At 40.1% G+C, this 22,024-nt stretch overlaps 1 protein-coding gene across 7 annotated transcripts; it reads left to right on the plus strand.

The window, feature by feature from the left end:
• Positions 1–499: 499 nt before the first annotated feature.
• Positions 500–21,321, plus strand: HNRNPK (heterogeneous nuclear ribonucleoprotein K). Of its 7 annotated transcripts, none has more exons than XM_059836413.1 (16): positions 500–639; positions 3,047–3,124; positions 3,230–3,308; positions 4,178–4,288; positions 5,597–5,653; positions 7,159–7,202; positions 8,087–8,159; positions 8,641–8,769; positions 9,806–9,934; positions 10,392–10,699; positions 11,049–11,103; positions 14,842–14,892; positions 18,649–18,670; positions 18,748–18,830; positions 19,282–19,451; positions 20,211–21,321. In XM_059836413.1, the coding sequence occupies exons 3-16, from the start codon at positions 3,261–3,263 to the stop codon at positions 20,242–20,244; spliced, it is 1,314 nt and encodes a 437-aa protein (XP_059692396.1). In that variant the 5' UTR covers positions 500–639; positions 3,047–3,124; positions 3,230–3,260; the 3' UTR covers positions 20,245–21,321. The 7 variants fall into 7 exon arrangements, with proteins under 7 accessions (XP_059692396.1, XP_059692398.1, XP_059692400.1 ...); XM_059836415.1 differs by lacking the exon at positions 500–639 and adding an exon at positions 775–912 and having other exon boundaries at positions 3,230–3,309; positions 4,191–4,288; XM_059836417.1 differs by lacking the exon at positions 500–639 and adding an exon at positions 775–912 and having other exon boundaries at positions 3,230–3,309; positions 4,191–4,288; positions 8,656–8,769.
• The last annotated feature ends 703 nt before the right edge of the window (positions 21,322–22,024 follow it).

Genomic DNA, 22,024 nt, shown 5'->3' on the forward strand with positions numbered 1-22,024 from the left:
AAAGGGCGACCGAGTAACTTAATCTCTTTACAAGACACAACGAAAACGAAACCTATACTAAGAATATTTAAGAAACACCAGGTGTGGGTTCTGCTGCGTTTATTGGGGTATTTTTGGCATTTATTTATGGTCTTTAGAGTGAACAAAAGAACACCCTGCCTTCAAGCTCTCCCCTAAAGATCCAACGCTCGGAAAATACCGCCTAGTTAGCCCAAGTAAAGCGCCACCTTTCAACGGAGGAGGTGAAGGGGCTAAGGGAGGACGGGAAGCAGAGGCGGGGGGAGGAAGAAGACGTGAATGAGGACAGGCCGCAGCTCACAGCCCCTTGGAGGGGCCGAGAGCTCCAACTCACCGGGGCGAGCGAGCGGTGGCGGCGGGGCGGCCCCGGCTCCCGCTGGCCTGAGGGATCGGGCAGCGCCGGGGCCCGCGCTCCCCAAAACCGCCGCGAGCACCCACCAGCCAATGGGAGGTGCGCGTCGAATCATCGCGAGAGTCTCGCCAGAGCCGGGGACGGGCTGCACGCACAAGGCGGGGTTTTAGCGGCCGCCATTTTCTCGCCTCCCGGCCGCAGCCGCTCCCGCTTTTCTGGGCCGCCCCCTCGCTCCCCGCGCCGCTCCCAGTGCCGCTCCCGCAGCCCAGGTATGAAAGGCAGGCCGGCCGGCCGCGGCATGGGTCTAGCGGCGCCACTTTTTCCCCGGGCCTGTCTAGTCCTTTCCCTCACGGAGGGCGGTGCGGGTCGCGTCGCCGCCTCTTGTGCTGATGGACAGGGGCCTCGCCCAACGAGGCAGCGGCGGCGCCGCACGGGGGGCGGTGGCGGAGCCAATCGCGGGTGGCGCTGGTGGATGTGCGCGTTGGAGTTCGGGGCTGCTCCCCTTTCTCTCCCGTACGCGGCGGGGCCGGCGGCGGGCGCAGGTACGCGCAGCCCGCGGCGCTGTGCGGCCGGGGCCGGCGAGGAGGGGAGGGGGGTGGGAGAAGGGCACAGGCCGGTTAAGGCCTTCCCTGGGCCGGTAGAGCCGCCGATGTACTCCGCTCGGCGACGCGGCGTGACACAGCGGTGCGAGACGGCCTGTGTCTCCTGTCGGGGGGCGTCCACCGCCGAGGGCTGCCGTGGCCCCAGGGCTTTCGTGGGGTCGGCGGTAGAATGAGGAAAACGCTGCGTGGAGGACACTGGTGTGTCGCCGCCTCGGCTATTGCTGAGGGCCCTCAGGTGGCCTCTGTCCCCGTTGCCCCGCAGGGACAGCGCGGGTTTCGCAGCGCCAGCGGGTGCGCTCCAAGGGCAGGGGCGCGGCGGCCGCTGCCGCCTTCCCGCGCCCACCCGTGGTAACTGCCCAGGGAGAGCTTCTGTTGGGGATTATGGCGGACGCAGCGAGAGCGCTCCGGGCCGCGGCCGATCGGGGGGCGGAGGCTCCGCATCGCGGCCGCTCCGCTTTAGGGGGAGGGCGGAGTGCCCGTGGCGCCAAGACTGACCCTGCTCCGCCCGCTGCGCCGGGCTTGGAGCCGCCGGGCACCTCCTTTGTGTCCGCCCGGGCCGAGCTGGGTAACGCTCCCTGCGGCCGCGTGGTGGTGGCGGCGGCCCTTCCGCTCCCGGCTCCGCCTCGCAGCGGGCCGGCGGGCGCCATTTCGGAGGGCGCCATTTCCGTTGCTCCGCGGGGGTGCCGCAGCGCCGCCACGCTCGCCCGTGCCCCGCCGCGCTGGGAGGGCGGCTGGAGATGCAGGGAGGGAGGGGGGGAAGAGCGGGGCAGGCGAGAAGTGCCAGTGCGCCTTGGAGGCGCTCTGACGTTCCTCAGCTCTTAGGTCTGTGGTCGTTGGTTCCGCCTCTCGTGTCCGGTAGCCCTTAGGTGTTCATAAGGAACCTGACTTTATTAGTTATGGGAATGTCCTCGATTTACCTAGCCGAGCGAGATTACTGAGAACACATGACGTGTGAGGAAGTTTGAGTTGGAGAGACTAAGCCGTGAATTGTAACTGCAACTGATAACACTTAGCTCCCCGCTGCCTTAAAATTCTTGGGATAGTTGGAAATAGACTAACCGGTGTCTAAAAGGGCTGTTACAGTTTGTCTGTGTCTTCCTTACTGCCCTTCCGCGTAACAGCGCAATTCTGGCACTGCCTGCCTGAGTTCCCGCTATTACTAAACTTGTGCATGCCTGTTAGCCCGCTTCAAGTATCTGGAAATGCCGGCATATATTGAGAAGGCAGAACTTGCTTTTAGCCTCTACAAGCCGGGCAGCAATTACATAGCTGCCTGAAAGTACGTTTAATAAATGAGAATCAGCTTCCTCCCCACCCCCATTCCCCCTCCTCCGATTATGGAGACAGGAATGAATGCCTGTTTGTTGAGGCAGTGGAAGTTAATGGAATGCAAAGGGACATATGTGGTTGTTTGGCTGTATTTGTAAATCACATTTTTAATGATAGTAAGTTGGAAATTTTTTTTTTTTTTTCATTTGCGCGTCTCGCTGATATGACTTAGTGACTAAAAGCAGGTCACTGTCGATTAGAGAGGTGCTTTTGGAGGTTTTGGGGGGGTGTGCATGCAGTGGGTTGTATGTAACTGTAGAGGGTAATATTTTTAAAACCACATTATTTTAGTGTAGTTGGAAGTTGTAATTTTTATTTTATTCATAGTTGAGAGGAACACATGTTCAAATGTGTGCTAGTAGAGAATTTGTAGAACAAATGCTGATGATTACCGTAACAGGACTTTTTATTAAGTGTAAATAGTGTTGACCTAAATAGCAGGACCAGATTTTGGTGTAGTGCCCTTTAGGAAGTGAAACCAAGCCACATATCATATAATGTTGAGATTTTGTGGTTACTTAAAACTTGGGTGTGCCCAAAAAGTGTAATTCAGACATTGAGTTTATGTAAGTCTACAGATTTCACCTTTAACTTCTCTTTGTGGTGTGTTTGGCTTAGCTATGCTTTTTCTTTTATAAGGAAAAAATTTGCAGCAATAGTTTAGGCCAACCCTTTGGTTTCTGACTGTAGCAGAAGCAGACTCACAACGTGGGAAGACTCACACTGATATATGCTGTTTTCATAGGCTCTTGAAGCAATAGGCTGTTGGATTTTGATCCCGCCCAGCGTACTTGAGTATTGTCAGCAAGGATATATAATAGCGGTAAGTTCTAGCAGTAGGCATTTATTTTTGTTATTTTTTTCACTTTAGCATGAGGTACAGTTTGTCTTTTGACAAAAAAAATGTACTGTCTTTATTTTTCAACAGGTTTTGTTTGCTTACATAAGAAGAAAAGGCAATGGAGACTGAACAACAGGAGGAGACTTTTACCAACACAGAGACAAATGGTAAATTTTTTAAAGGACTATTCATTTTTAGAAAGACTCTTAAAAATTTTAGTATTTCAAAGAATTTTTTAATGATTTACCTTTACCATGTGTTTGCATCAACAGTAATTTTGTGTTCTGCATTAAATGTCTTCTATTTTAATTACTGTGTCATTAATTAAAATGGGTACGTGCTTTTGAAGCATAAGTACATAATCTTTCGGTTGATATTTAGACATGAGAACTGAAAGTTACGACTAAATACTGAAAAATATTTCCTAACTGTATGAAGGATGTAAATATGTATGAATCTTATAGGGCATATCTGTTAATTGCATTTTGTTCATTGTAACTGTTACATGCAGGAGTATGAATATATGAAATATTGCTAAAGAGCTTAATGGAAATTTTTCTGGGAATTACCAGGGAAGTTTGGGCATTATTGTTGTCAATTTATGCCAGTTTTTCCCAAAACATCTGAAGTGCTACTTTGCTATTATTTCACCAGTATTTCAGTGTTGGACAAACTACATTTGAGCTTTATGCCTGAAAGGTTTTCCCCAATTGAAATTATAAAAACATACTAAGTGAGTGATGTTGCATTCCTTTGGACATGTCTAAAATGTTGTGAATTTCTTACTGACTGTGTGCAGCATTCTATTTAAGCCATAGTTCATAGCTTCTTAAATGCATTTTCAGTAGTTAATCAGTAAAAAAGCTGTTGACGTGAAGACTGGTTTCTGTGCTGTGGATGCTCAGAATGGATGTCTGTAATTAGTTTTGTGCTAATAGGAATGAATGTAGTAATAGTACAAAGCATAAATTTGGCACGTGTCCCACTTCATTATGACTTAGAAAGTTAAATAAATGTTTATGTTTCCCCCCTATGGACCTCTCTACAGGCAAACGTCCTGCAGAAGATATGGAGGAAGAGCAGGCCTTCAAAAGATCTCGGAACACTGATGAGATGGTTGAACTGCGCATCTTGCTTCAGAGCAAAGTATGCTTTTTTTACTGGTTTTGTGTGTAGCACTGTTCGAGATGGTGGTGACAAAGTGTATGTTGAGATAAAAGTGTGGAGAGATTATGTGCTTTTTTTGAAATTTATTAGATTAATTTTCAGTATATAGGAATGATAGTTGTAGGGGTATTGCAATGGCATTGTCCTCCAGGTTCTCTTAAAAGGGTAAGTCCCTAAGGAACAATACAGGGTTTATTAAAAAATATATACTTGCTAAAAAGTAGGGCAGTAAAGAGTCTAAGATATTTTTACATTTGAGTGGAAGGTGGCTATTTTGAGGGTAATGACTGTATATGAGTCTTTGAGAAAGAAGGTGTTTAGTGGATTATAAATAAGTGATTTTTAGGTTAAATATGTGAGATGAGAACTTAAGATTTTAGTAATTCTCCCAAATAGATCTAAACTTGTTCAACTATATCAAAAGGAAGAAGTATGGGAGTAGTTCTTCAGGGATTGCAGTGATTTTTTTGACAAGTGTAAATAGTTAAAGTTGGTGTGTATGAATTTGCTCTGGTGTTTCCAGTTGCTACAGATGATTTATACTTTCTGAAGTATCTGTCTTTTGTGTTGGTGTGAAAGAACGTTGCCTGAACTATGTGTGGTATTTCTCACCAATACCTGAGTTACAGGGAGTACCATTAAATATTTTGCATGCCTTTAGCATAAGGTATGTGTGTAATAAAAGCAATATTTGTCGTAGAATCCTTGAAAGAGCCTGGTAAAAATGTATTTCCAGTTCCTGTTTTTTTACTATTAGTCAGTTTATTCCTATTGGTAGCTTTAATGAAGTTGGTGGCTGTTAATGTTCATTTCAGCCTTTTTCAGTTTATATTGCTCTGAGAAATTAGTTATTTTACTGATGTGCAAAACAATATTAGCCCTTGAAATTATCAAATTTTTGGAGTTTAAAAATGGAATTTGGAAACATATTCCATACGGGGGAAAAAAAAACCAAACTGATCAGATAATGGAGGAAATAATTGATCTGTATTACACTAATTTAGTTTGGTTTTTTTAATAGATCTAGTCTATGAGAAGTTCAACATGGGCAGAATTGCCTAAAACTTCTCTGTAGAATTGAAATATTAATGACAAAGCTGAGTTATCTGTCTCTGTGTGCTGTTTTCCATGGTTGTATGAGTTTTTGGTAATTTTTTTTAATGCCAAAGTGATGCGTCCCCCCACCTCTTGGGCCAGCAAAAATAGATCTGCTGTTTTTATTCTTGAGTTCAGAAACTTAGTCTGTGCTGAGTTGTCATAATGTAACTTGTGAAAACTATTTTCCAGAATGCTGGAGCAGTGATTGGAAAAGGTGGCAAAAATATTAAAGCACTTCGTACAGACGTGAGTATATATGAGTTTGAACTAATTTAACACTGCTTCTTTCAGAGCACTACATCGAAAACTTGGTTGCGTGCATTTCTAGAAATGGGAGCAATTCAACTCTATAGACATCCAAGTTACAATCCATTTGTATTGATTGTCAGAGTAGATAACAGTTCTTCAATTTCTGTTTCAATTAAAACCCAGCTTGATGCATGGAAGGAGAGGTTTATGTTAAATCTCTTCACTTTTTAATAGGATTCTGCTAAATTACCCACTTGAAGTGAGTTACCATCCTAATTAAAAATATTGACAAAACTTATACCCCTTAATAGTACGGTTCCCCATATCTGTGCCTCAGTTACAGTACTGCTGAAACCCTTGCAGGTGGCTGGCTTAACCCAGTGATAGAGGAATTCTTTAACTTCCTTCAAAAAAGCAAAATGAAATCATCCATCTGTTCCTTAGCAGCTTGCACATGAAGCACAAAAGCATTAATATTAAGGTTTCTTGCTTTAAATATGAGTATAAAACACTAAAGGAACATTGTATTCAATTACTTGGAAGTATTTTTAAGTGGTCATGACTTAATGCCTGTTCACATTTTACAGGGCGTTGACTTTGGTGATTTAGACACATGCTCAGCATTAATGTTGTGTATTTATAAAACTTGGCAACACTTCTTGAATTCCATTTGTTTACACTCCTGTACTTAACATCAGCTACAATTTCAACGGTTTTTCCAATCAAGACTCTGTTCAGCACAAGATTTGGCAGTATATCATTACAAATCAGTTCCAACTAAGTTCATAAACTACCGCAACTAGAGTTGAGATTTTAGTTGAAATGGTCAGGAATCATACATATGCTCACTAACTTTGGCAGCTAGTTGTTCCTCTTTTTTTAGGGTTTTTTTTAATCTGGTTTTTTTTTGTTGTTTTGATTTTTTTTTTGTTTGGTTTTTTGAGTAAATCAGTATGTCACCTATGTCCAGATAATTTAGATTGGTCTGGATCACAAACTCCCGATTTGCCCAAGGTTCTAGTACTATCAGTCTTGACAGTTTTTTCATCTACCCTCATGAGCCAGCCTGCTACTGAAACATCATTTATTAAAAGTAAATAGTAGTTTAGTCAGAACAAGTGACTCATTTTTAAAGTCCATACTGTTAGGCCACAGTCGATGTAGCAATCCGTTATTGTGTTAGCCTTCAGAACAACTTAAGCTTGTTTCGTTAATTGAGAGTAATGAGTATAGTTTGTATTAAATTAAAATTTATTGCTTTTCCCCCTTTTCCCTCTCCTTGTTTTTTTGGCCATATATCTCCGTTGCCCATGTACTGGATCGACTTGCCCCTGCGTTGCCCACCATGACGTTGGCCCATCCGCCCCTGAACGCCCATGTGAAAACCCTGGTTGGCTATGCCCAAAAATGTGCTCGTTGCCAAACGGGTACCATACTTGACAACTTCCGATTGAATACCCATGCCCAATGCCAACATCCACGAACGCCAATGACCAATGCAGTACAATGCCAGTGTTTCAGTCCCAGACAGCAGTGGCCCCGAGCGGTATGTCCCAACAGTTTATGCCTCACTGCCTGAATAGAAAGAGAGAAATGTATTTTATTACCTGCCTTTGATATAATTAAATAGTATCCCCTTATAGACGGTGTATTGTTTTTTTTCAAGTTTTCTGTCTTATTTTCCCCATTAAGTCTTTTTGTCACTGAACTTTTACGTGAGTTGCCCACCCAAACAATCCACTAATTTTATTTCAATGGAAGGAGCACAGCTTCAAGTGTTGCATATTTGCTGCATTGTAAATCAGATTGGTTCAAAATAGTCTCTCGCTCTGTCTTTGTGGCCCACCTTGCTCCCCTCAACATTGCCTGTTCATAATTATTTCTGATGAAGTGCTAATTCCGGTTCGCTTTCCTTCACTTCTCATTTGTTTTGTCTTTTTTTTGTCTTGCATTTGTATTTGTTTTCTTGGAGGGCCCATTAGTAATCTGACTTCCATAACCTTATTCCAGATCCAACGTTCACCACTTGTATATCCTCACATTAAATATGAGAAGGTGTGCCAGTTCTACGAATGTAATAGCGAGGGTGTCCTAATTAGTGGTGGCGGGGAACATGAGTATTCACTTCTACATTTCAGTTCTGCGTCAGTTTCTTGCCCACTTAATTTGAGCCCTTCCAAAAGCCCATTCTGTCTTTCTCTCTCTGCAAGACCTACCTAATCTTAAATTTCTCATACATATATACTGGGCATAAACAAAGATGCATGTGTTGTAAATTGAGCAAACAGGTTTACTTTAATTGGGGAATACTTGTAAACTCTTCTTTGTAGTAAATCTTGTTAAAATTTTCTGTGTGATGATGAAAAGAATTTACTTCTGCTTTTTCTTTTCTGCCTTCTCCATATTGTCTGTCGTTGTGGCTTCCAACAGCATCTTGAGTATAAGTGCAGATATAGAGACAATTGGAGAAATCTTGAAGAAGATTATCCCTACTTTAGAAGAGGTATTTATCTTGAAATTTTCTTCTGTTTAGAATGAAAATATTAGCTTTTGAAGGAGACTGTTCTAGAGTATTTGCTACTTTTTAAACACAGTAAATTAGAAAAGTGAAAAATGCCGAAAGCCTTTTAAAGAAGGATTATGTCTGTCATGTTGGTATTTTTAGGGTATAGGGCAAAGTCTATAATTGTTTATTAAACTAACATTTTGAACAGCTTTCCTGTTTTCCAAAAAATAAGTGTTGCACTATTTGATGCCTTAATTTTTGTAGCAAGTGGTGCAGTGTAATTTAATAAATAATGTAAAAAATAGGGAAAGCTGATACTTCACATTGAGGTGAGGAGTTTAAATTTTTGTGGTTGTATCGAAAGAAATACATGACTACAATTCAGCAGTAAATTAAATCGCCCCATTCTGTTTATAAAAAAAAAAACAAACCCTAACATTGAATTTTTGTGATTAATCTTTATTGCTTCTCCCTATATGCATCGTATTTACAGTATCAACACTACAAAGGCAGTGACTTCGACTGCGAACTTCGGCTTCTTATTCACCAGAGTTTGGCGGGAGGCATTATTGGTGTCAAGGGTGCTAAAATTAAAGAACTCAGAGAGGTACTTGCTTTTTGTTCTTCTGAGATTTCATTTTGTTCTATAAGCAATGTTTTCTGTTCATAAGGGGCATATCTGCTGGGTGGTAATTCCTTCTCAACATGTTGCATACATGCTTTTGGTGTTGTGGGACAGAGCTGGAAGATGCAACTTCCTCGCAGACCCTCAGAAGTCTGAATGTCAGTGGCAGAGCCAGGACTTGGTTAAACATATTTTTGGTAGAGTACTGTTTTTAAAGAAAGTATTTTTACATCATTTTATTAAAATTGTATTCATTTCTCCTTTTAGACCAAACTGCTGCATAGTGTAGAATTTTTCTTGTGGTTGAATTTTTCTTGTGGTTGAACTCATAAAACAGTTGAGAATGAAACCATCTGCACAGTAGATGTACTGTGGAAAGACTTCATGTTTGCTTTGTTTACTTTCGTATTTTTTAATTCTAACTCTTTAACTCTTGGAAGGCCTTTTTTTTTTTTCTCTTTTTTTTCCTCTTTTTTTTTTTTTTTTTCTTATTTTTTAAATGAAAGAGTAAGATTCTAGAAACTTAATGGTCTCTATGAACTGAAAACACATGGTTGAGTTTCTTGGCATTGTGCCAGGCAGTTTCACGTCAGTTCAGGTATAAGCCAATACTTGTTTGTATGGATTAAGAAAGGCAAGATAACTAGACATAATCCTAGCAACATTGCTGTCTTAGCATACAGAGCATGTTTAATTTGAAAGCTAATACAGCCTGTAAGCTCACAATGGTTACGTAGTCCTTTTTCTAATACATAATTAAATGATGCATCGTAGCTTTGTCACAATTAAAATAGAAGAAGATTAATTTTTTTTCATTTTAGTACAAAACTTAGAGCAGCAAGACCTTTAAAATATGCAATTTTCAAATTTTGTGCGGTAACTCAAAAGCAAGCATGCAGATTTAAGTGGGTGAGAACTTAATTGTCTTTTGAATCTATTTTTAAAGTATTGTAATGATTTTGTAAAGTTTTTAAAAATATATTTGGTAATCTTGGATTTTTTTTTTTTTCTTCTGCAGAACACTCAGACCACCATTAAGCTCTTTCAAGAGTGTTGTCCTCATTCGACTGACAGAGTGGTGCTTATTGGTGGAAAACCTGATAGAGTTGTTGAGTGCATCAAGATTATCTTGGATCTTATCTCTGAGGTAATGCTTATTAATTTTATTCTTTCATTGTAATTCATGAATGTTTTAGACATTAGCAGGATGAAAAATGGTGTCTTTCAGTTTCTAGTTTAAATTTAGTACCTCCTACTTTCCCAGCAGCAAATGATGGACAGTTACGAACCTTGGGAACTGTTTCTATTGTTTAGAATTGGAGTACACACCTTATGAGCAATTTTTGGTAGTACTGGGCCATTTATGCTTTGCATGTCATCAGAATGAAAAATTCGAAGAGGAAGGAAAACAAAATGTATCTGCTGCATCTAAGTAGTTCTACTGTCATAGTTAGGTTCACAGGAAGCACATCAACATTGCCTTTCTTGGCAGCACTGTGAAATCAAGAACATGTTCCAAAGGCATAAATGTGTTAGTTTAATTAAATATGCCAGTTGTAATAGAACTATCTGATTTGGGGAATTGTTTTGTTTGTTTGTATTAGTCTCCAATTAAAGGACGGGCCCAGCCTTATGATCCCAATTTCTATGATGAAACGTATGACTATGGTGGCTTCACAATGATGTTTGATGATAGAAGGGGACGGCCAGTGGGCTTTCCAATGCGTGGAAGAGGAGGTTTTGATCGAATGCCTCCTGGTCGTGGTGGACGACCTATGCCTCCCTCAAGAAGAGATTATGATGATATGAGCCCTCGCAGAGGACCTCCACCACCTCCACCAGGTCGTGGTGTTAGAGGTGGCAGCAGAGCTCGTAATCTTCCTCTTCCTCCTCCACCACCTCCTCGTGGCGGGTGAGTTGTTGGATGATTGCATTATACAAAAACTCATGTTGTGTATCTGAGTCATATTTATATTTTCAGTGATTTTTCCATGCTTCCATGTTGGTAGTGATTATGCAGGATTGAGCCTGTATTGGATCAGAGTATTTTGAAATTTACTGAAATTTATTTACCTGCTGTGATATAAGTTGCCAGGACTATAGTCAGTAGTTCTGGAACTTCTCATTATTCAGTACTTGGGTAGAATAGTTTGAAACTAAGTTATATGTGAGCCCTGAATGGGAAAATTCAGATAAGAATAAACAAGCTAGCTTACAACACATGTAACACAATTAACATGCTGCTGTCTTTTTTGTTTTAGAGATCTGATGTCCTATGACCGAAGGGGCAGACCGGGAGACCGTTACGATGGCATGGTATGAGCATAAAATTTGCTCTTTTGTGTCCCTAAGCACAGTTAGCATGCTGACCTCCTGTTGCTGAACTACATTCACTTTCATGGAGGACATACATGGTTCTGATAGTAAAACCAAAATGTTTTGTCCATACCAATGGTCCTCCTGTAGATGAATATTTGACGTGTAAATGGTACTCTTCTGTTTTCTTCCTTTCTCCCTCTCATCAAAAAGATTCAGTGATTTTGATTGTGCTCAGATCTGTAGGTTTTCGTGCACTGGCTGTCTTTCAGTTTTTTTTTAATCAGCATGACAAAAATGGGAGATTAGCAATTGGGAGATTTTTCAGATAGAGAAAGCATGTCTGAACAATGTTCTCTGGTGAGTTACACAAGCATTCTTAGCACTAAAGGTTGGCTAGCATGAGCATTGATGCAGTAATACACATTATGGAAGAATATCTGAGAAGAGCTCTAATTGATGGAAGGCAATGGCTCTTTTGAATCAATTTTTCTATATTTACTAGTTTCTCTACAGAAAATCCACTCTAAATTCCAAGTGTTTTGCAGGTAGAACCACTGCTTAGTTGAATCCTGCATCAATTCTTTCTGGGGGGAGAAAAATCTCATCCTGTGTGTGGAAGCTTAAAACAAAGGATACAGATAGTTTCTATGTTGCATTCTGAACTGTCATGCCGCAGTAGCCGCCTGCTTTTCTGAGACAACATTCCTCTTTCCTCAGTAGGAAATCCAGAAGGTTCTCCTGGTTTCAGCTGAAATAATTACTTTCTCAGTAGCTGGTCCAGTGCTGTGTTTTGAATTCGATACGAGAATAATGTTGATGGCATGCTGATGTTTTTGTTTTTCCTATGTAGTATTTATACCAAGTCAAGCACTTAATCAGTGTCTCATGCCCTGACAATGAGTAGGTACACCAAAGAAGTATTGTAATCAGTACAGGTTACCCAAACTAGCCAAAGAGATATTCCACACCATAGAACATCATGTCCAGTATTTAAACTGGGGCAGTTACCCAGACAGGGAGTCCGTAGGGGTTTGGGGATGGGGTCTGGCAGTGGTGAGCAGTTGTATCATGTATCCTTGATTTTATTGTTTTTTTATTGTTTTGGGGTGTGGTGGTGGTTGATTAATTTTTTTGTTAGTTTTCCTTGCTTTATTTTTAACTTTTTCTCAGTTACTTAACTGTTCTTATCTCAAGCTGTAAGTTTTACTTTTCGTTCTTGTACTAGTTCCACTGGGGGTTGGGTGGGGGTGTGTGAGCAAGCAGCTCTGTAGTGCTTAGTTGCTAGCTGCTCTTAAACCACAACAGAATTGGATCTCTATAGTAGCAATATTCTTTTTTCCTCTGGCTTTGTTTGGCACTTTCTTTAAGATGACAGGTGACACATTTTTTTTCTTCTAAATAAATCTAGAAGATAGAAATGAAAAAGAGCTATGAAATGGGCTACCTAAATGGGCTTCACATGAACTCCTTGAGAGTAAGAATTACTGGAACTCCAGATTGCAAGAATGTCATGTGCTTATTAGAAATAATAAAAGGAAGATTTGCAGTTATAAATATTTGCAGTCACACATGCAAATATGTGTTTCCCATGCTACTGTACATGGTAAGAAACTGGAAGAATGGAGAAGTACCCTTCCAAGATTCCTTATCTGTATTTACATGTTTTCAGAGCTTAGGTTTTGTGTTCTGTTTGCAGCTTATAAAGCCTGTGCTAGAATAATAAACTTAACAGCCTGCCCTTGTTTGGGTATTTGGTTGAGCGCAGTCATACTTACCTTGACTCTTGGGCAGTAGTGTGTTCGGTTTTTGTTCTATTTCTATTCCACTTCAGCTAGAATAGAAAATCCATTTTAATTTAGGCTTAGCCTGTCAGTTTGACCTTCACTTTGTCATGAGTTTCTACACACAAGTGGAGTAATTTCTGCTAGTTTGGTTTCTTTCATGGAAAAAAAAACAAACCAGTTTAATTTCTTTTTCGTAGTGAAGCAGCTCATATCTTTGGCTCCTTTGTGACCAAGTGTTATAGCCAGTTAAAGTGAGGACTACTTCCCAACAAAGATAGTATTTAATTTCTAGTTTTAGTTAATCATGATCCTAGTATCCTAAATTGTGTAAGCAGAAAGGAAATTTTCACACTGAGAATGACATCACAGCTTCAAGTATTATGCCAAAAGGTAAAGTCCTCCTGTGCTACAAGCATCAAGTAGAAACTGTTGTGTAGATAAAAGTTTAAACAAAACCAATATTACTGCAGTTTGTGATGAAAAAAGCTGCTCTTAGAGGGTAGAAATGCTCCTTTCACATGAATTCTATCCTACGTAGGTGTAATAAAAGGCAACAATTGACGAGCATCTCAAAAATACTGGAAAAATTTAATGTACAAAACCAAATTTTTTTGCCAGTTCTCTTTTTCACTAAAGGCAGAAAGATTGAACAGTTGACAGTCTTTAAGACTGGATGCTGAACTGTGGTTTTTCCTGTTCCAGACATACAACAGAGTATTGATAACTTCGTAAATTCTGAGATGAGAAAAACCTATTTTGATTTTAAAAGATGGGTAAATTCCTCTTTGCCAAATAGTTAATCACTTAAGATGATATTTGTCTCTTAGCCTGGCTTAAAGTTGTAGTATAAATATGTACTGCTGTTTAGATGCTCATTTGACTTACAATCTGTTCTGAAGCTTTTTCTCCAAAGTACAGACTTGTTTGTCAGCATATAGAAGTGTAACTACTACAGTGTGTAACTACTCCAGATCAAATCCTTTGTACCATAAGGATATGGTGATCTGAAAAATCCTGAGTTTTCTGTATTTTTTAACACCCTCATTATCAGGGGCATGCAACAATCAGTAAAGGAGGAATGTATGACAACTCTTCTATTTATTTGTGCAGATGCTGGAAGGAAGTAACAAAATTTCACTTTCCTAGGTCACTCTTAAAAACCAGAAAAACTTACTACAAAAGAATTTGACATCAATTAGGACTGCATGCAGGGTTTTTTATTCTATGTAAAAGTTAAGCTCTTTGCCTTATCCAGCCCATCTGTCATCTGGTTTCTGTCCCAGGGACTGGCATAAATTAGTCTGCAATGTAAAATGTTAAGTATGCTAAGGCACCCAAAATTAGTTTCAAAAACTAATTTTACGCAAATCAACATCACTTACTGAAGCTGTAAAATTCTGAAAGAAGTGCCATATATCATATGTTTTAGAAACATAGTTAAGTTTCTAATACAGTTAGGCAGCAGTAGATTGTTAGTCTACTTACTGCCGGATGATGTACGTGGATAGTAGAACATAAGCTCTGTCCTTCCTGCTTAACCCACAGTTGGCATAATCACTTGCAGTTACTTGTTTCAATCTTGTTAAATCTTTTTCTAATAGATGGCAGAATTAAAAAATTGGTAAAGTATTTTTACATGTAAAATGGTTTTCTAAAAGAAAAAAGAAGGCATAAGTTTTGCCTTGCCATTAGTTCTGAGCTTCTTAGTGAGAGGAGAAATCTGCTAATACCATAGAAAGAGAAGGAAAACGGTAGTTGCCCATTTAGAGTTGCCCCAAAGTAAAATTTAAAGCCAGTGAGTCTTAAAAGTGGTCTAAATCACATAATTTCAAGTCTTTGTTAATAGTATAAGGGTTTCTTCGTACCACTTTGCATTCTGTTTAGTTGCAACATTCTCTAAAAGTCTGTATGACCTGGATTTCCTTTCTTCCTCTTATGTTGCTTCTGGAAGATGATGCAGTGTCATGTGGATGCCTGTGATGACATGCAGCCACCAGAGTTGGTGAGTGTTTCCGGCCTATTTTTTGAAAACTGCTTTATTGAATGAGTTAAGTGATAAAGCACATTTAAGAGATCTTGAGTGTAGTCCCTGGCAACTTGCACCTATTAAAATTCATAAAGCCATTCTTTTAACTTTAAATTTAGGGGCAGAGTTAATGGTGTGTCCTTTGAAGTCAGGTAATGTTAACAGAAATGTGGAATTATGCAGCAGCCTGGTAAAAATAGAGGAGCTTTTCTGTACCTCTTCTGCCTCCTTTACACAGTATTTTCATTTTGGTGAATGGTAACTTTCTCCGTAACTGATGCACTATAGATGCATCAATTTATGAATTATGTTTTGTTTTACTTCCGTAATGTTGTGGGATTTTATTTCAAGCAGCAAATATTTAAAGTAGCTTCTCACTTTTATTTGTGAATAAACTATGTTTACCTATCAATCTATTTGAAAATGTATTACTTGATCGGATAGGTGTTGGGATGTTATCACAGAATTATTGAATTATTTTGGTTGGAAGTAACCTTAAGGGTCATCTAATTCCAACCTGCCATGGGTAGAGAACATTGAACTAGACTGAGATGCTCAGGGTTCCATTGAACCTGGCTTTGAACACTTGCAGTAATTGGGAGTCCGCAGCTTTTCTGGGCAACCTGTTCCAGGGTGCCTCACCCCCCACACAGTGAAGAATTTCTTTCCAATACTTAAACTAAACCAAAGCTCTTTCAATTTAAAGTTGTTTCCCCTTGTCCTTCCTTTACATGCCTGTGTGAAAACTCCTCTCCAGTCTTCTTGTAGGCTGCCTTTTGGAGCTGGAAGGCAACGATAAGGTCACCCTGGAGCCTTCTCCTCTCCAAGGTGAACAATTCCAGCTCTCAGGTTTTCTTAAAGGAGAGGTGCTGCATCCCTCTAATAATCTTTGTGGTCCTCCTCTGGACTTAATCCAGTAAATCCATGCCCTTAATGTCAGGGGCCCCAGAGCTGGATGCAGTATTCGTTTTGGGATCTCAATGCTTGTCCTTTTTATGCAGCCCAGGCCCAGAGGTTGCTGCTCTGGGCTGCAAGTGCTCATTGCTGGGTCATGTCCCACCTTTCACCCAGCAGCTTCCCTAAGTTGTTCTGGGCAGGGCTGTTCATCCCCCACCCTGTGCTGGTACTGGAGGTTGCATCAAGTCAGGTGAAGCACCTTGCTCTTTGTTTTGTTGAGACTAGTTGAATGAGATTTCCTATGGGCTCACTTTTGGAGATTGTCCAGGTTCCTCTGGATGCCATCCAGTTCTTCAAGTCTGTCAGCAGCACCACTCAGTTTGCATACTTGCTGCAGGTGTACCTAATCTGTTTGTGTCATTGACGAAGGCATTGAATAGCACTGGTCCCAGTGGAGGCTAGTCTCTGAGGGAACACCATTTAACATCTGTTGAAACTTTGAGCCATTGATACTGCTCCCTGGATGTAACTATCCCTATTCAATAAACAGTCTACCTGTTTAATCCATCCCTCTCCAATTTGGAGGGAAGGACATGGGGACTATGTCAAAGCCTTTACAGATGTCTGGGTACATGGTACCTGTAGCCCTTCTCTTGTTCGCTGATGTAGTCACTCCATTATAGAAATTACAGAGCACATCAGGTGTTGGCAATGTCTTGAAGGTGGCAAAATGCCGCCAAATTAATACTTTTGATTAATTCATGTGAAAAGTCAGTTCTTAGCTTATATACACAGCAACTGCTATCAAATTCTATTGTTTTGTAGTGTGGAGAGGCGGATGTGATCAAGGAAGGGTGTTTTTTTTAAGAGAAGTTAGTCCAAAAAGGTATCCTATGGCAAATACCAGCAGCAATATGTGTTGTATGCAGTATGCTCTCAATTTAACCTTAACTAGAGTCCTTCATTGTCTTGTATTTTGGACTCCACTGTGAGCTCTATTGTGTTGTCTTATAATATGTATTGCTTAGTAACATGATTAGGCAATACAGGTTGCTTAGAGACAGAGGATAAGCTCAATACTTTGATCTGAATAGCTTCCATTTTGATGTAAAAAGAAAGGTGGCAAGGAATATTTTTTGGGAAAGTTGTTACTTTATAACTTCTCTGGGCCCCTACTTGTGAATGGGTGAACTTAGGACTGACTGCCAGGGGCTCTCATGCCCCTTCCTTAGTAGAGTGAGGGGAGAAAGTAGCACAGAAAAGTCTGGCTCATGATGGACACAGGCAGATCACTTACTGATTAACATCATAGGCAAAACAGAGTTAACTTGAGTAGGTTTACTGCCACTTTGAGTAGCATGGTGAGAAACCTAAAAACACCTCTACCCATCCTGCACTTCTTCACAGACTCAGCTTTCACTCCTTCATTCCTTACGCTTCTATTTCTCTGCCGTGAATGGTTCAGGGATGATAGGGAATGGCAGGTTCCCAGTCAGTTCATCACACCTGTTGCGGCTCCTTCCTCTCTGCACTGTTCCCCTGCTCCAGTGTGGGGTCCCTTCCGTGGAATGATACAGCTGGAGCTGCTCAGATTATCTATTTCCAGTGGACTGCAGTTCGTAGTGAACTGTCCCAGCCTGGGTCCCCTTCATGTGGTACAGTCCTTCAGGAACAGACTAACTTGTATCACGGTCCTCTCACAGGGCACAGGTATCTGCCTGTACAGCTTCCTTCTGGGCATTTCTACCTGCTCTCAGCATAGCATCCCTCAATGTGCTACAGTGTAGTGATGTGCTCCAGTGTGGTTCTCTCCATGGGCTGCAGGGCAGTCTCCATTCCAGTTCCTGAAGCACTTTTTTCATCTTTGCTCACTCATGCAGTCAGTGCACATTGGTAATTTTTTACTCTTTTCTTAAATATTATCACTGAGATGTCATCATCTTGGCTGACAGTTTCAGCTCTAGGCAGCCTCCTCTCACAGACCCCAGGCATCTCTTCAGAAGTGAATTTGAGAGAACCACATATACTTATTCTCTGCTTCTGTAGCAAAGTATAAATACATGGTTTTGCACACTTAGAACACATTGGATGAAAAGAAACTTGATGTCAAATGCAAGTTGACAAATCCTAAATATAACAGGGCTAGGAGTGCTTGTTGCATTCATTTACATTGGGTATGTGGTGGTTCAAATGTAACAGAAATAGTTAATGTCATGATTGTTTATTCTAAGATGTAAAGGTTTTGTAGCATAGTCAAAATCAAAGATATAGGTATAGTAGGACGATTTTCTGGGCAGACTTCTTGCCCCAGAACGGGAGACTGGAGTGTCTTTTGAGATGTATTGGTAGTATTAATAAGGCTCTACTCTGATTTTGTAATTGTAATGTTTAGTACAGAGGTCATGAGTAGATCAGCATCAACAGCTGTCTACAAGAAGCTGAGATGGTGAGGGTGCCTTGGTAAACTGGCATGGCTGAATTCTTTGTCATTTCATGTGTTATTCTAAAAGGTTTCGATAGGGCAGGGTAAGAATCACAGGCTATCAGGAGTTGGACAGGACCTACAAGAATCATTGCATCCAACTTGTGGTCCTGCAGAAGATGGCCTCTGGTCCAAATAGACCAGAGGTTAATGGGATGTCTCCCACCCACCCCTTTTGTTTCTGGTCTTCCATCTTTGCCTCTGGATGCCAACTACTGTTGTAGTTAAATCAGATTGAGGGCTGTGATGTTTGATTAAATGGTCTCAAAGTTGACAATATAATGCTTAAGATAAAAATGTGTTAATGAAACATGTCTGTTCACATTAATGTTTTTTTCTATTTTCTCTTACAGTTTGAGGGTGGCTCTGGTTATGGTAAGTGTTCATATAGAACCTTTGCATGTAGTTCATTATGTAGTTACTAAAGGGCTTGATGCATACACTTAAATCAGATTATTCTTATGCAGGGGGGCGTGGTTCATATGGAGATCTTGGTGGACCCATCATCACAACACAAGTAACGATTCCCAAAGATGTAAGTAAAGTTGATTTGCTTTCAACTCATGCTTTCTCTTAAAAAAAAAAAAGTCAGCCATTTCTCAGACTGTTTAAGTAAATCTGAAATACTTAAAATGCTTGATTAAGTACTTTGGATAGAAAGCAAGTATTTCTTATTTGCAACAGTGTATTGCTTGACTGTTTGATTTCTGTCTTCAGAGACACATTAAAGAATTCTACTTGTGGTTAATACTCAGTAATAGATATAGATATGGTCCTTGTAACCCATGTTTTGCGAATGGGAGCTGGTTCTCCCAGTTTTATCTCACCTGTGTTTTTACAATTAATACTGCAAGGGATATTTTTAGGTTATAAAGAAATAAGCTCCCATTGCAACACTTAAAACTTACTCAAATGCTGTTGTAATTTTCTAACTTTTTGGAAAGGCAGTTGTATCAGGAAATGAATGTGGTTTTTTTCTTCCCTAGTTGGCAGGATCTATTATTGGAAAGGGAGGCCAGAGAATCAAACAAATACGTCATGAGTCAGGAGCTTCGATCAAAATTGATGAACCACTAGAAGGCTCAGAAGATCGGATAATAACTATCACAGGGACACAGGACCAGATACAAAATGCACAGTATTTGCTGCAGAACAGGCAAGTTAAAGTTTAATGTTGTCCCTACCGTCAAATTAACGGTGTATATTGTAAAACTGCTCTCCTCTGTAAATCATTTTTTTAATAAGGCAGGTTTTAAGTAACTATTTGAACCTAACTTCTCTAGTAGTAGTTTTGCCTTGATTCTCTTCTGCTCTCCATTCTAATTAAAATGAAGACACCCTCAAAACTAATCTTGCTGGAAGACATCTTAACCAAGCAGTCCTCTCATTTCTCTGGTGAAAACTGCTGCAAAAAAACTACTTGTAATAAATTACATAGAGCCTGTAGAAAATATAGAAGATTTCAGTGAATGTTGGCCTAGTTCTGTGTGGAAGACTAGTGATTTTGTTGTTTTTAGATAACTAAATTGACAACAAATCACAGTCTGCCATATGGCACAGACCATGCCTCTACAGGACAAGTTGAAATCGATTTGGGGCTGTTATGCAGCATTTCACACCTTGCTAACATTACTTTGCCTTTTCTGCCAAATATTTAACAGCTACAGATAGCATTTGCTGTATTAACATTCTGGCTGCTATAGCAGTTTTAAGATCTTAACTGGAATGTTTGGCATTAGATTACTAATATTTAACTATGCCTGAAATACACTAATATAATTGTTAGCCATTGACATTTTAAAATTATGTATTTTTAAATGTGTTAGTAATTTGTAATTTAATATGCTCTATGAATGTTGATGCAAGATGTATGGTCCATCATTCTAATACATGCTTTTTTCTTTTTCTTTTATAGTGTGAAGCAGTATGCAGATGTTGAAGGATTCTAATGCAAGATTATTTTTTCTTTTTTATAGTGTGAAGCAGTATTCTGGAAAGTTTTTCTAAGACTAGTGAAGAACTGAAGGAGTCCTGCACCCTTTTTTTTTTTAATCTGCTTCTGTTTAAAAAGCCAACATTCCTCTGCTTCATAGGTGTTCTGCATTTGAGGTGTAGTGGAATCCTTGCTGTACACCAGATGTAATGTTTTAGTTCCTTACAGATACATGGTGGGGGAAGGGCGCACAAGACTAACATTGAAATTTTGAAGTGGCAGAGAGAATGAATTCTATTTTTGTTCATTGTTGGTGGTAAATTGTACTGTTTTTCTGTAATTGTTGTGAGCACCCTGCTTTATGTACACTGTATCTTACTTTGAAGGGGGAGAGTATGGGTAGGCCACAATGTCCCTGGCATTTGTTGAGAGCAGTGTGCAGAATGTAATGCATTTTTGTAAGAAACATTTTAGGATTTTTAAATAAATTTAGTGAACCTATTCTTGGTGGTCATTTTTCTTCAGGTCTGCATAAGGTCATAACTAAAAAATGGATACACCTAGTTTTGTTTTTATTTTCCCCTCATAAATTAAAGTTGCTGTTAAGCTTGCTCTTCAGTTTCCTTGATATATAGATGGAGTTACGTGGGATTTTTTTGACAAATTAAAGAGATTGTGTGAAAACAATGACTTGCTTTGCTGTTTTTGGGGGGGAAAGATGAAAATACTCATGCAAATGTGTAAAACTTGACATTTTTGCAAGTGTTTGGCCCTCTTTGCAATACATACCTATATTGGTGACAGTATATAAATAAAATACTTTAAAACTTTGTGATGTCACTGAGTAAACAGTCATAAAGTACACCTGGTTTTAGACAGCTTGCTTAATGCAGAGTTGCTCTACCATTACTGAAAAAATTATACCTGTTTCCTGAGCTTTTGTTGCGATTTGGCAAGATGAGATATAACTATGTAACTTGTTTTCCATTGTATGCAAAACTTCAACTTGTTTCCCAGATGTATGTTGAGTTCTGTAAGAATTATTTGTGTGAAATTAAAAAAAAAATATAACGCCTCTGGATATCTCATGAAATATTGGCATTTGTATTTATAGTTTAAAGTTTTAATTTCACTTCCTGAATAAAAACAGATAAAAAAGTTTAAAGGTGTGTGGCACATAGAGATATGATGGGTGCAGACTAAGGAAGATTCTTTTATTGTCTTTGGTTGGTTGGTTGGTTTGTTGTGGCCCCTTCCCCCCCCGATTTGTGGTGCGTGAACTTGGCCTTTTTCACGCAGCTGCTCTTTAAAATGGCATGGTAAAGGTGAGGAGCCTTATGCATAAGGCTGGCTCCCTTGGCAGAGCGATGCTGAGATCTGAAGAAATGCCATCATTCTCTTTAGTCAGTGGGAAGTCAGCTGGCTTGGTACACAGCTTGGTACCTAAATTCTAGTGAAGTCTGCAATCAACGCCAAGGTTTTGGGCAAAATTGAAGTTAACTAAAACAGGCTGAATTTCTCTGTGTGCTTCCAACTTGTGTATGTATGCAAAAGGGGTTTTGGACCGTATTTTGTTTGGTTCTTTTCTGTTTTGATTGGGAAAAAGAGCTAAACAACTCAACACGCACCTTTTTGTTCGTTCCTCGGTTTTTTTTTTTTTTTTTTTTTTTTTTTTCTTTTTATCCATCTCTTTTTCAATGATGGGAATTTTCTGCTCTAGCCTGGCAGGAATTGGGGGGGCGACTCCCAACATGAACGTGCTGGCCCAAGCGCTCCCGGGCCTGGGGTCTGTGCTC

Source organism: Haemorhous mexicanus, chromosome Z (genome assembly GCF_027477595.1).
Source record: "Haemorhous mexicanus isolate bHaeMex1 chromosome Z, bHaeMex1.pri, whole genome shotgun sequence".
Lineage (NCBI taxonomy): Eukaryota > Metazoa > Chordata > Aves > Passeriformes > Fringillidae > Haemorhous > Haemorhous mexicanus.

Coding starts and splice junctions, on each gene's coding strand:
- HNRNPK (XM_059836413.1), top strand. CDS start 3,261: ATGGAGACTGAACAACAGGAGGAGACTTTTACCAACACAGAGACAAAT. Junction 7,203..8,086: donor GACAGCAGTGGCCCCGAGCG/GTATGTCCCAAC, acceptor GGCTTCCAACAG/CATCTTGAGTATAAGTGCAG. Junction 10,700..11,048: donor CCACCACCTCCTCGTGGCGG/GTGAGTTGTTGG, acceptor TTTTTGTTTTAG/AGATCTGATGTCCTATGACC.